General features: G+C 38.7%; 1 protein-coding gene across 2 annotated transcripts; it reads left to right on the top strand.

Moving 5' to 3' along the window:
• Window positions 1-1,473: 1,473 nt before the first annotated feature.
• LOC100187257 (nesprin-1) lies at window positions 1,474-13,816 on the top strand. 2 transcript variants are annotated; one of them, XM_018811169.2, is made up of 17 exons: window positions 1,474-3,180; window positions 3,437-3,624; window positions 3,999-4,149; window positions 4,438-4,551; window positions 5,085-5,294; window positions 7,356-7,547; window positions 7,992-8,146; window positions 8,491-8,603; window positions 9,025-9,104; window positions 9,183-9,237; window positions 9,430-9,605; window positions 10,099-10,296; window positions 10,614-10,796; window positions 11,074-11,274; window positions 11,516-11,614; window positions 11,845-11,867; window positions 12,840-13,816. In XM_018811169.2, exons 1-17 carry the CDS (start codon window positions 1,498-1,500, stop codon window positions 13,423-13,425), a joined length of 4,407 nt encoding a protein of 1,468 aa, XP_018666714.1. In that variant the 5' UTR covers window positions 1,474-1,497; the 3' UTR covers window positions 13,426-13,816. The 2 variants fall into 2 exon arrangements, with proteins under 2 accessions (XP_018666714.1, XP_018666715.1); XM_018811170.2 differs by lacking the exon at window positions 11,845-11,867.
• The last annotated feature ends 337 nt before the right edge of the window (window positions 13,817-14,153 follow it).

Here is a 14,153-nt window from a genome sequence, read left to right as displayed (position 1 = left end):
TGGGAAGCAGTTGTTATTTGTGTCTTGTGACGTCAGGCTCCAGTCTTAACTACGGGATATCAGCTTGTTTCGCGCCTCAGCGTTTTCGAAGAAGGTTTTTCTCCCCTGAGAACGCTGCCTATCGATTGGTCTCGAGAGAGAGTTGCACAGATTCAAACAACTGCCTGCATTAAAGGCAGGGAGGTTTTATTAGTTTAGTTTTCAAAAATGCAGCTAAAGATATGTACAGTTAATAAGGTGTAGAAACTAGCTAGATGGAAAGTAAGAGTGTAATGCTTGTAAAGAAAACATGTATTATTTTGTTTTAGTTGTAAACAGAGATATATTGAGTTTTACTCTGGGAAGTAAATATAAAGCCACACTATTGATCTTACAATAATCTAGTACCGAGACAATTGAATTCCTTTGACCTATTTATCCTCATACATGGTTGAGTGGAATGTTTAAACTTTAATTCAAACTTGTGCGCCTGTTTATCGCTTGAGTGGTTTAGGGGTGACGTCATCGCTATGTGAGACTACGAAGTTAGTTCCCAGGACACAAGGTCTCTGTGGTCGAAGGGTCAGTTAAGATTAGTTACAACATAGGCTAATGATTCTGTTTATTTATCAAACATAAGTACGATTCCCAGCCAAATTGGTTCTTTAAACCAGGCAGCAGAGTTAGCACCCGCTGTGCCGTTTCAGTTGAATCACAGTTGTTAAAAAACGAAAACAATTATTGAGTTTGCGCTTTGCCGGACGAACAGTTGTCTTGAATGCAGGAAATGCAGCGTCTATAGTTGGATTACCGTCAGTAAATCAGGCGATAGCAGTCATAGTATACGTTGGTCAGTAAGCAGTTCGGATTAACCATCAATAAACAAACCACGACTTAAAGCAACCAAATAAATAATTTATGTCGTTTTACAACCGTTGACCAATCCATGAAACACGTTTGTAACGTTTTGTGTTAATTTCGCCCCAAGGCTCGTCTGCCTTTTTAAACAAAACCTGGCATCTTCGGAATGTTATTAACCTTTTGTTTGATTGGAATTGCGTTAGACGTATGTTTGGTGTTTAAAACATTATGTGATGTCAATTCGAAAAAATATTCGCGCTTCTAACCCATAAGTTTGGGATGTAAATTATATTAGAAGCGCTTTGTAGAAAAATGGCCAAAATGTATTTCTTATACCTATACACTTAGTAGTTCATATGCAGCCCTATATAAACGAGACTCGCGTGTAAACGCTGCATCATAGCTTCCGTTTCTGTCATTTGTGTATTATGACGTAACAAGCTGATCATAACACGTGGTACATTCGAGCGCGTCGTATTTCGAATATTCGTGTTTTATGTTAGTATTATCATTTTAAAAAAATTGCTTGAAAAACAGACCGTCGAGTATACTATTGTACAGAACCAGGTTTCCAGCTACTTTTATACGTTTTAGCCAAAAATATACAACTTATTTATCGATGTCTATAGAACGTATACAGGTGTTTGTTAGCAGTCGATGTTCACTGTGTGTTTTTATATATTTACTAACATGTTCAGTCCGGAGTATTACGACAAGCAAGCAGATTACATTGGTTCATTACACGAAGCTCTAGACGTCGCGATAAACAATGGACAGGAGCTGCCTCTGGATCCGAACGCTGCGTTAAAGATTTGTGGCAGTTGTAAGAAACCACAGCTTTTTCTCGCTAATACGAATCAAGAGCCACACACCCCGACACGCCACCTATCTTTCGACCAATCAGAAGCGGGCGATGAAGTCACTAAACCACGTCAGGGAGGCACCTACGTCACAGCTGTGATGAACACTTTACTTACTACTAGATCGCCGAATTCAAAATACTCGGATTCGTGTTCTAGTTGTATGAACGACGACGACGAAGAACTAATGGACCTTAACAAGACCTTGCCCGCGTCTTTTTCACCAAACCAAAATTTTAAACGTCGCCCCTCAATGCGGGCCGAGAGGTCAATGCTGTCGTCATCAAGAGCCCGGAAATACAGAGGCCCTGGGTTCCAGGTCTCGCCAACGCGCATGCGTCCTCGGCTGCATACTGCAGCGTCTACTTTGTCGCGTTCAGCGTTGAGTTCGTACAAATATTTAATCAACGATGAAGCAAATCAACACGACTCTGTTTCAAGCATAAATGACAATAAAGATACCAGCATGGACGACATTCCTGGCCGAAAGAACGTCAAGAAATCACACGAAATGTATTACAGTCTCTCCCCACTTCTTCTAGCGGGCTCACTATCACCACCAAGCGATAAAATATCGGGCCCTGAAACTCCTAAAGGGATTCCAATTGAAAGTAAAATAACGGAAGTAATTACCGATGGAGAAATGGTGGATGAAAACGAACCGTTGAAACTTGAGCATTTGGAAAGCCGTAAAAAGTCATCAGACGAAATAAGTTGCGTGAGTGACACCTCAACAGCGACGTCAAGTGGTGCTCAACTCGAATATTTCTCAGTTATATCGAAAACCAAGAAAGGGCTCTCCAATAAAACAGCGCCGCGCCAACTTGAAAAACCTCAGCCCGTTGATAAAGCAATATCCCAAGACTCTGTTTTCTCAAATAACGCCGATGGAGAGTCAACCATGCCTCGTCCTAGCCATCCAAAAATTATGGGAATCAAATCTATGGCGAAATCCGGTAATACATTCAACGTCTCCTCCGTTAGCGTTACCGCTCAGCGACCTCACTCCACGCCTATATGCGGTAACGTAACCCATAACTTGAAACCTACAGAACTCACGGATTCAATGTACAGTCAAGCAGAACCTGGCCTGCTTTCGTTTTCAAACGTTTTTGATATCGGTGACGTAAACACTTATGACGTCAACGCGTATGACGTCACAGACGAAGTGGACACGGAAATGGTTGATTCGGATGACTTCATGAAAGAAGGATATTGTAACTGTAGCTTCTGCAACAATAACGAGGATATGTTCGCCTCCACACAAGCAGATATACATGGTGATGTCAAACACGACCCATCATCGTTCCGGACACCAGGGCATCATCACTGCAAACGATCGGATCCTCATCTTTATGATCCTCCGCTGCTGCGGGAGGACTTATCTCCAACTCCAGAAGAGAAGAAGCAAATAAAGATCAGTCCTCAATATAAAGAAGTCCTCACTCTGTTTTGTCAGTGTAGCTTCACACAAGACGAGGTTGAATTTAGTTCAATCCTATTATTAAACTTTTAAGTACCGTTATGGAATAAAGCAATGAGAATCATGATAACATATTTAACGACAGTCGTTATAACACAGGGTGTTCTGTTTAATGCATCTTGTGCCCGCTTACGAGTTACCACGTATGTAACTTTGTGAGTAACTATTTTGGGGAGATTTTTATTTAGTGTTAAGTGAACTACAGAAACACGGTGAAATCGTCAAACGTTACTTACACATCTGTTCGTTCCAGGGCCTCCAGGAAGACATAGAGAAGCACAGCACCGGTGTCGCTTCGGTTCTCAATCTTTGTGAAGTTCTGTTGCATGACGCCGATGCTTGCTCGACAGATGGCGACAAAGAGTCGATCACCGAGGCAACGAAAAGTCTTGATCGCAGATGGAGAAATATTTGCGCCTTGTCTATGGAACGCAGGCTTCAGTAAGTCTATGAGTACTATGACCTTCCCAATTTTCTGTTCAATAACAAAATAAAATTCATGTTAAATTGTTAAGGACAAATGTTGCACTTTTTACTTCGGCAGTTTTTACCCCTTAAAGGTGGCTGTACACAGTATCCGGAATTCGTCCGTTTTGTCTGTTTTGTCCAGATTTCGCTGCCGCATGCGGAATTGGACACGGGTTTGCAATTGCATACGGCTTCAAATGCGAATTCGCACGCTGGATACCGTGTACAGCCACCTTTGTAGTGTGTTTTCGTTGTTTCAATTAATTTGATCTTCGCTGCTTTATACAAAGCATAGAACTTATAACATACTCTTTGTGAAGGTTAGTTACACAACATTTTCCCTGCAGGATTGAAGACACTCAGCGTCTTTGGCAAAAATTTCTCGCCGATTTCGCTCGCTTCTCTGATTGGTTAAAATCTTGTGAAGAAACTGCTTCTCGTCCTTGCACTGACCACGTGACCTACGCGGTGGCGCGTGACGAACTCCGATCATTCGAGGTGATTATTATGTTCTTACTATTTTGGTGCTTTATTTCCAAACTAACTTACATCGTTTATTTCCAAAAAGTAAATTTTGCCGTGTTCTAACAACTGTCGTTTTGCTGCTGTTTCCCTTCTCCCTGTTGCATTAACTATAATATGACATTCGTTACTGTGTCCTCGAAGATATAAATACAAATTCATGTTCTGTTAGATGCTATACTGACGAACACGATACTTGGAATAATCTGATCTCTGTTGCTGTATTCCGAGAGACAAATAGAATCCATATTCGCATTTTCCCAGAATTTCCAGCGGCAAGTTCATGAAGGATTGACTCAATTAGAGTTGATTAACAAGCAATACAGAAGATTGGCAAGGGAGAATAGAACGGACACGAGCAACCAACTACGACTCATGGTGTGTATGTTGTTTAACGGAACATATGTTATGTGATAGTGATATGTAGGGATATACGTGATATGTGCATATAGTGCAATAAGAAGGAAAGTGCATTACCACATAGATGTGTTGATTAGTATATGGGTATATTCCGGTGGGGTGATAGGAACCCATTTTCCGAATCTTGCACTCCAAACAGGCAATACTTAAAAGGTGTCTATGGTCGCACATATATTATAAATGAGTTGTATACCCACTGTTTGGGGTAATGGGTCAATCCTGGCCTAAATCCTTGGACCCATAGCGTGCCACACTGCGAGACCTCGCCCACATAGATTAGAGATTATAGTGCAGTAAGAATGGAGTGTATTACTACACGCAATAATGAGCTCATTAGTACAGGAGCATCAGTGCATATGGTTGTACGCTACACTGAAATTTCTAAAAAAGGGTGATTTTTAATTCGGATTTTTAAAGTCTAGCTATTTAAAGTTTCAAAACATTAACAGTTATGTATACTATTCTGTTATCGTCTGTTGTATTTTGCGCAGGTGTATGAAGGCAACACACGATGGGACGCTCTCTCTCGCCGAATCTCGTGTGTTCTACGTCGACTCAAGCACGCCATCGAACGGCGAGAATTATTTGAGACTTTGCGTGAATCGTTGTTGGTTTGGCTCACAGAGATGGATTTACAACTCACAAACTTGGAACATTTCAGTCCAAAAATCGAGAATGCAGATAAACTGAAGCAAATAAAAGTAAGCAGTTAATTTTTGGTATATATTGTTGTTGTCAGGAATATTATATGTTTTGTAAAATCACTCTACTATAGTTTTTGTGCTATTAAGTGGGGGAAACATTGGGGGGGATGAGGACGATTAACATATAAATGTTAAAAGAGCTGTTTTATAAAACGTTGATGCATGTGTATTGTAAAACGACTCTTAAATGCTTTCGTTTCGGCACCGACCTCCCGACGTTCTATATACAGGTCTTTTCCATCAGGGTGAATGACACCAAAAAGCGTAAAATACAGCGCAAAATCATGTCTACTACGTTTTAAACAATCTAGCTCCTAAAACGTAGGCATGTAAATAAATGGGAAGAAAGCTATTTCACAAAACAACTGTTTTCATGTTTAATTTGCTTGTATAATGTGCGTACCTCATTTCAACGCATTAAGTGCTAATATGCGCTATGATAATCCAGTTTACACCAGATCCGCTTCGATGCTATTGCTATCAAACAAATCCAATTTATCTACCCGTTTCATTGAAGCAATTTTTATTATTAGGTCGCGTTGATAATTATCGTTCGACTGTTTGGACGCTTTCGTTGCGTCATAGTTAAGTGATTGTTCGCTCGGTTGGAAGTTTACTGTCTTATAAGCGCCCTGCGCTTTCGGGTTTCGCTTTATAAAGAGATTTGGTGTTATATTTCATGCGTGGCCATGTGTGTGTTGCCAGCAACTTGGTAGTATGGTGTAATCCTCTCGTGTTGGTAGTTTTTGTATTGAATTTGGTAAATATTCTGTTACTTTTGCTACCAGGCTTAATCTAAATAATCTTTTAGCGGCTCATCTGGTATATAACGTAGTCTAGTGTATGAAATGGACGTCAACGTCGCTAATTGTAGTGTAGTAGTTAGTGGTGTACGTTATAAGCCCTGCAGGTATCTAGTTAGAAGGGATTGTTATTAAAAGCGGGTTCGCATTCAACCTTTGTTTTGTTATCCAGCGAAGAAAGCAAATGAGTATTTGGACGAAATTTAGTAATTTGAATATTTCATTTCGAATTTTCGTCTCAAAATTATTTCGGTCCGTAAAGGTCGGCAATCGGTTTTAGTGTGTGACGTCAGGAGAGTTTTTAATTGGGCCACAAACAGTTGTTGTTGTGGTTTGTGACATAGAGGAAACTTTTGGCTAATCATAAGGATCGTATACCTTTATATAGTGTGGCGGAACTACGCCTACAATGGTTAAGCATTGATGGCCGATATATAGTTGTGTTTACTCACTAGCAAGGTATAGTTGTGTCTGAGGTGTCTTGTTAACCTGTCGCCTTTATCGCTTTGTATATAAGTTGGAGCTACTATAGAGAGTATATAGTAAGGTGGGGAAAGTTGGGACGCCTTTAGCACATAATATCTAAACATCGTGAACGTGTTTTAAACAATTAACAACGGTCTATGGGAGTGGTGAAGATACGGTTTTATAAATCTTTAAATGATCTTTGTTAACTACCAAATTGGACTAGAAAATAGAATGAAAAGGCGTCCCATCTTCCCCTAACCTACTACATTGTTATGTATATCAGCAGCAACGTAATTCTGTGTTGGAGGGTCGTTTTGTATACTTGTTGCCTTCATCGCTTTATATCATAATTCCCGCCCAACGGTTCCGCACCGGTATTGTTTGGTTAGCGATGCCAAAAGGCGTGAAAACCAGCGCTATATATTATTGCGTCGTAAATATATCGTCTCGTCGCTTAATGTTATGAAAATTGCGCGATTTTGATCAAATAGAAAGTTGATGGTCGAATGAGACGCCCTTTATGTGTATTAGCACACGTAGGGAAGGCTATTGTTGTGTTACTCGCCCATTGTTACCAGCAGAAAATTAGTCAAGTAAGCTGACTTATATGTACTTACATTACCGCCATTATAACGCAGGTAGAATAGGCTTTGTGGGTTTTGGTTTTTAAAATGTTCGATCCCGATAATATTGACAGTTTGTTAGGTGAATTTATGGTGAGTTTCGATGTCCGTTTGTGTAAGGTAGTTCTGTTGTAACTTATATATATTTGGTGTTTTCGTTCCAGGTGTTCAAGAAACGCATCGACGATCGCATTTCGTTGCTCATTAATTTGGATGAAAGGGGAAAACTTTTGCTCCAAGGCGGGGAAGAACAAGACTGTGTGAAATTAGAAGAAGAACTGAACGATTTCCACGAGTATTGTTTGCAAGTCTTCATTAGGTTGGATCGCTATTACAGAAGATTGCTGCGCGTATCGGTAAGTGCATTACTGAACTTATAAAGTATTGTATATATTAAGTTTACCTGTGTTACTGTTGTTGGTGGGAACCATAAGGGTTTTGTAGCAGTTTTGGGCATGATCATTGAGGTAAGATGGATACTGTGTATATAGTACGTGGGGTGGATTACCGTGAGCCCATAACATCCCATATTTCCTGGTCGTGTTTTCAACAAATAACAACGCTATTTTAGAGTCGCATGGTTACGGTAATAGATTTCTCTGAATATTCTTCTTTTGTCCATAAAATAGGACGATAGAATAGAAAAAACCTAAACCATCTTACCCCAACCTACTATATATGAAATAGTTACATATTTATAAAAGCTAAATTACAGAATATGCAATTAATGGCATTTATAATTAAACCTATATAAAGAGAATATTAGCCTCTGATTTAAATATTTTGATTTTCTGTCACAGGACGATTCTGAATACAAAAATTCCCTCTACCACGACATGGAGATGCAGGAATTATCATGGTGGGCTGGTGGAAGCAGTGAGGTTCTAGACTTACCTGGTGATTCACCATCACCTGAACTAACCAGCAGTAGAAAATCGAAGAAGCAAAATGGAAGGTAACATTGCATTTGATGTGGTTTATTTTGCATTGTAATTAATGCGATTTAAACAAGCATAGTAGGTTGGGTAGGAGGGCCCATGATTACATTCTCTTTTTGGTAGTAAACAAAATATTTACAGAATGATATAACCGTTTTTTTTATGGGTTGCTCAACAGTAACAATGACACCTCTCCAATGCAGTGGTTACTCCATGGTGTCCTTGCAAACAGATTTACACCATTACTTATGAGCAATGAATTTAACACAAACATTCTACCTAATTTCAGAACTCTAAAAAGCTCTTTAAAAAAGCGGTAAGTGTTACGAAAACTAAAATTGATGATAATTATTTATTGCAGACTTACCCCCGGAAGCATGGGGTCATTGGAATGGGACGATTATGACATGAGTAGATCTGAGATCGAAACCAAGATTGCTAACGGTGAAATGACAGATGATGATTCAATACCAGGTAACATGGTTGTTAATATATTATCTTAATAGTTGGTACATTGTAGCAACTAAAGTAAATACATAGGCTATAGTTAGTTGAAGTAAAACGGTTCATCTTTTCATGTTTTCTCGTCCCGATTGGTAGTAAAGAAAGAATATTTATAGAATCATATAACCGTATCCTCACGACTAGATCTAAAAGAGCGTTGTTAATTGTTATAAACAAGATCAGGAAACATGGGATATTTTGTGCTAATGGTATCCCATCTTACCACACAGTTCTGTACCTATCTTCTTTAATAGAAACGATGAGGCGATGCTATTGTAATTTGTGGGACATGGGTTTTCATTATTTTGTTCTTGGAGTTTTGTGCAGAAATCTATTGTAGTATTTGTGGTTTTTAAATTGTGGTTTTTGAATTAAATTTATCTTTTTTTAGAATTATCCCCGTTTGAAACAAGAGATACAACGATACCGGTCAAACAATCTCCATTATCATCTGCCAATACGTCACAACAGGTAATTGTTGCGTCATAATATACCTACGTTGTTATATTGAGCCCGCTTTGTTATAAATAACAAATGTTGTATTTTCAGATTGACAAGACGTCTAAAAGAAGCAACGCAGTCGACATAAGAGACCTAGACACCGGTGAGTCACTCAGTTAACTTCCTATGAGAATAAAAGGGAGTATATTGGCATATTGCCGAAGTGTATTGAACATTTTGAAGGGCATTACAAACAATATTGTACTAGTTTATTAATATGCAAGCATTCATTACTCAGTTTGATAAAACCAACAATTTATGGTATAAAGTATTTTTATCTTCTTGTCTTTTTTAGATACTCGTCATAAGAAACCAAGAACCAGCGAGAAAATGTCGGAAACGCAACGTCAGCAACTTAATAACGACCTTGAAGACGTTCTCTCATGGCTCGTTAATGTGAAGTGTGACGTCACAGAAAATGGGGATTACGTCACCATTCGCGACTTGGAACAAAAATTATCTGATCTAAAAGTAAATTCAAAGCTTGGTTTAGTTGACAATATAATTTTGATCTTAAATGAATGCCATTTATTTATCCTCGCATGGCAGGGAAACGGCAGTTGCTATAACACGGCTGTTCTGTTTCATACACCTCGTCGCCTGGTTACGGTTATATATTTTTGTATTCTTTTATTTACTATACGAAATATGACGATAAAGAAAAAAGAAAATATTTTCAATCTTAACCCAACCTACTATAAAAGCATTATTTTCACTTTTATAGCTAAATTACGAGATAAGATATAAATATCTTTTATATTTGCATATTTTTCTCTTACGAGTTACCACGTGTGGGCAATTATTTCAGGGATATTTTTATTTTTTATGGCTGATAATTCAATACAACCCATAATAGACCACTGGGCTGGAACAATTGCGTCTTGCCCAAGAACATACACCCACAATTGTGGTAGCATCGAGCCTCGAACCCGTCCTACAGCTTCTTAAAACTTATGTCTTACAGGATCTCCAGAAGCAAATCGAGGTTCGCAAACCAATCGTTCTCTCCATTAACTTGGTGACGTCACCATACTCAACATCCGAGGAAGACGGAGACGAGTTGAAGACGAAACTGCGTCGTATGAACAAAGGATGGGAGGACGTGGAGAAGTCTGTGCTTGATTGGAAACGATCTCTTCAACGATGTTTCGTCCGATCTAAGGTAGGAAAGGAATTTGTATTATTTGGATTCGTAAATGAGTAATAGTCAATACATTCATCTGGCACACTTTTTATCTGACATGTATAAAGAAGTGAAATAGGCAGCGTAATAAAAAACACAAGGTCCCATGTTAAATACTTTCCTTGTAATTAGAAATTCAAATACTCAAAAACAATAGGCAATATACTAAAATCAAGTATAACAAATGGTATAAAATAAACGATATATTTTTTGCCTAAATGACATTGTCAGTCTCTTATTCAAATAGACTTAGAAATACTGCGTTTGGAATATCATCATCATAATGTTTCTCGCAGGCATTCCGAAGCGATGTGCAGAAAATACAAGAGCGAGTGAAAGATTTAAGTCGGAGAAGAGACGACTTGGTTGCAGTGGTGAAAACATGGGAGTCTCCGTTATCTGCACCATTTTCCACACTTCGTAAAACTCATCGAGACTTGGTGCAAATCCGCATTGAAATACTTGAAGACAGAGCGCAGGTTTGTATTAAAACAGGTCTTCTCGAATGACACACGAACGTCGGAAATACACTATGTTTTATACCAGATGAGCCGTTAAAACATATTTACATTGGTAGCAGAAGTAACATCATATTTAACGATTAACTTTTTGGTATTTTGGTTGGGGTTTAATGTGTTAATCTAAAGTATTGCTGCCGGGAATATTACATTTGTTTCCCAAAACCTTTCTTTTGGTATTTATTTGCGTACTACATCGGTACTCCAGTAAACGTTTACTTATGTATCTATTCTTTAGGTCGCATCGCTACAGGATGTTTCCAATTTGCTCTTCGTCGACGCTCGTTACCGTGCCACTTCCTCACCACCGGTAGACGGCGCTGCTGAGGCCTGCGATAAATTAAACGATCTTGGTGCAAGCTTGAGGTCGTTGCTTGATCGTGTGGCAGATGACATCCAAGTTGCTGAAACAGCCCTGCAGCGTGAGCGACACCGAGCGGTAAGTTATTTAGACACGTCATTCAACACTTGGTTTGTTGTAAGCGGTTTTGATCGAGTGCCGCCTCCAGGCTTTGTTTGTATTGTGTGTGCGCGCGTGGTTTATCGAGAGTTGGTTGCTCAGTAGCGCGTCACTAAGCTAGAGAGGTACTTGTTGTGTAGTCGGTACAAGGCTATAGTTTGAATGGCAGGTTGTTTAATATTAAGTAGAGTAGCAAATAACATGAAATGATTTCTTTCAGAGAGATGAAGTTAGTTCAACTTCTGACGTAGATTCAATTGCAAGTGAAACATCGTTACATTCCTCAACACCCATTAAGCTTAAAATGCTTAGAAGAAAGGTGATTATCATGTAGGCGTGTTAACTTTTGTAGTGGTTTGATTTTATAATTGAACTAATTCACGTAATTTGGACGATTAGTGAAAAATAGTATCACAGTATTAACCTAGTTGAAAACTATTTGGATTTCGTGTTTAACGTTTATTTTGTTTCCCTCTTCTTTGCCTTTTTCCTTCGCACACTCTCTCGTGCACGAACACACGCCTTCTTCTCTTCTCTCTTCATCTCTAGGTGGAAACCAACGAAGCGGAAAGGTTAGTCAGATGATGTCGCCTGCTCTCAATGTCTTTTCTGTGAATCCGTTGAATGCCCGTGTTTTGGAATGTGAATGTTTTTTAAATTATCTACAAACCTTAATAAGAACTATTCAACAAGTCACACCAGTTCTTTACACCAAACGTCCAAAACCAAATTAAAACTGATTACCCCCCATACACTTCATACACTGCAAAGTTAAATTCAACCTTAAAGCTAATCGGAAGAAGCCTTTAAGTTACCTAAACGGATAAGTAACATCCATTTACCACCCAGACTAAAATTATGGCATAAAAATATCACAAAAACAAAGTGGGATTCAGTATAATAGTAGGGTGGGGGAAGATGGGACACCTTTTTAATTCTTTTCTTGTCCAATAGTAAAAAAGAACATTCAAAGAGTTATAAAACTGTATCCTTACGCCCATAGGCAGTTGTTAACTGTTTAAATTAGAATTCGGATAGTATGAGCTAGAGGTTTCCCGTTTTCCCCAACCTACTGTATAAAACAAAGTGAATACTAATGACCTCAAATTTCAAACATAATGACCCATATGCCGTGTTCATTGTGCATGACAGCTAAAGAGCATTTCATTGCCCAGTTAATAACACGCTGGTCTGTATAACAATCAAGATAACATGACTGTTTTATCTGATTTCCTGTATGATTGTTTCTTTCTTTCGCATGCATTTGAATGAACGTTATAACGAGCGCGATATTGAGATGCCTGCATGCAATTTGCTTTGAATTAATAATATAAATTAATGTTATTGCATGATTACACATAACACGTATTATATGTCAAGTCGAACTATAAGATGACTGTAGGTCATTTTGCAGAAGGGGCTACACAGTTTTTAAATCAACGAGAATGGTTTATTGTTTTAAAACCATCACAAACACTTTGTTTTACTATGCTATTTATATTAACTATTTTTTCCATATTCTTACACTGTGTTAACTGTTGCAGCTCGGAAAAGGAAAATTCTAAAGACAACGCTGCAGTTACTGATCAAGCGTCGAATACTGACGTCACCATGCCATTACCACTAGCAACGAAATACAGGACAGTGACTGAATATACCGAACCAGACATCCACGTACTGTGCAAGCATACCTCCATCAAAAGTTCAACCGGGAACATTTTCTTGACAACTACAAACGAAACCGTTGATAGTGACGTCGAATCTGGATACGTAGAATATGACGTAGAATGTGAACTCCAAGTTGTTCGGAACGCCGTCAATACAGCTTTCCAAACAACAACCGTAGATGCCGCATGCGTAGGCATAATTCCAACCAAAAATGGACAATCCTTTAAACCCCATAGTGGATTTGTCGCCAAACAAGATATTAAAGCCAAGTCCGATTTATTTTCGCGTGGCATCAAAGCGTCAATACCATTTTTTCTTTTCTTTTTGTTTCTATATTTTATACTGTGGCTAATTTCAGCATCTTGTATTTCCGACGACCGGACGATTTGTTTGCAACGTAACAATCTACATTATTCGTTAAGCCCAATGCTAACTTGGACTGACGGTCCACCCCCAACGTAATAATGTCTGGGCTATATCAGGGATGCATCATTTCCGTCCTTGCTAATTCAATTTGGAGTAATCACATAATTATTAAACGTACCTCTTATGTTTGTACTCATTATGTAGGTTAGTGTACAAACAGACTTTATTTTTGTTACTTTTCTTCAAGGTGCATCACCCCAGCACAAATTTGCACCAAAACTGTATAGGCGTAGGCAATATTACAGCTCGTATTTCTATATGTTAGATTTTGTAGATTTGTCATATTTTTTTTTCGATTGCCGGCCTTACGTTGATTGCCCGTAGCTGTACTGCACTTTCTACTGTTAATACTAAAGTGAATGTAACGAAATTATTTTTTATTAGGTTTAGTAATTCGCCTTTCATAAATACAACATTATTGGCTGCATTTTGTGTTTTTGAATGAATATCACGTATTTACCGTCGCGTGACGGGGCAACGACGGTCGTTGCAACAGTGGTGTTCTGTTTCATACACTCCTTGCCCGCTTGCAAGTTATCACACAGTTGGTATAACACGAGTGTTATATATGTTTCATAAACCTCATGCCTGTTTACAAGCTACCACGTATGTAACTTTGTGGGTAATTAATTCAAGAGGAGTTTTTTATGTATCGCAATTGGGCGCGCGTGTGCCTCCATAGTTCCTACACTAACACTTAGTGTCTCTGTTTTTTTTTGCGGCGAACGGTTGTCATCTACTTTGCATTGTTAGGTTGTGCAAAT

This window comes from Ciona intestinalis, chromosome 3, assembly GCF_000224145.3.
Source record: "Ciona intestinalis chromosome 3, KH, whole genome shotgun sequence".
Classification (NCBI taxonomy): domain Eukaryota; kingdom Metazoa; phylum Chordata; class Ascidiacea; order Phlebobranchia; family Cionidae; genus Ciona; species Ciona intestinalis.
Note: the sequence above shows the minus strand (reverse complement) of the source record. Positions and strands in the feature narration are given on the sequence as shown.

Coding starts and splice junctions, on each gene's coding strand:
- LOC100187257 (XM_018811169.2), top strand. CDS start 1,498: ATGTTCACTGTGTGTTTTTATATATTTACTAACATGTTCAGTCCGGAG. Junction 3,181..3,436: donor GTAGCTTCACACAAGACGAG/GTTGAATTTAGT, acceptor TGTTCGTTCCAG/GGCCTCCAGGAAGACATAGA. Junction 11,868..12,839: donor GAAACCAACGAAGCGGAAAG/GTTAGTCAGATG, acceptor TAACTGTTGCAG/CTCGGAAAAGGAAAATTCTA.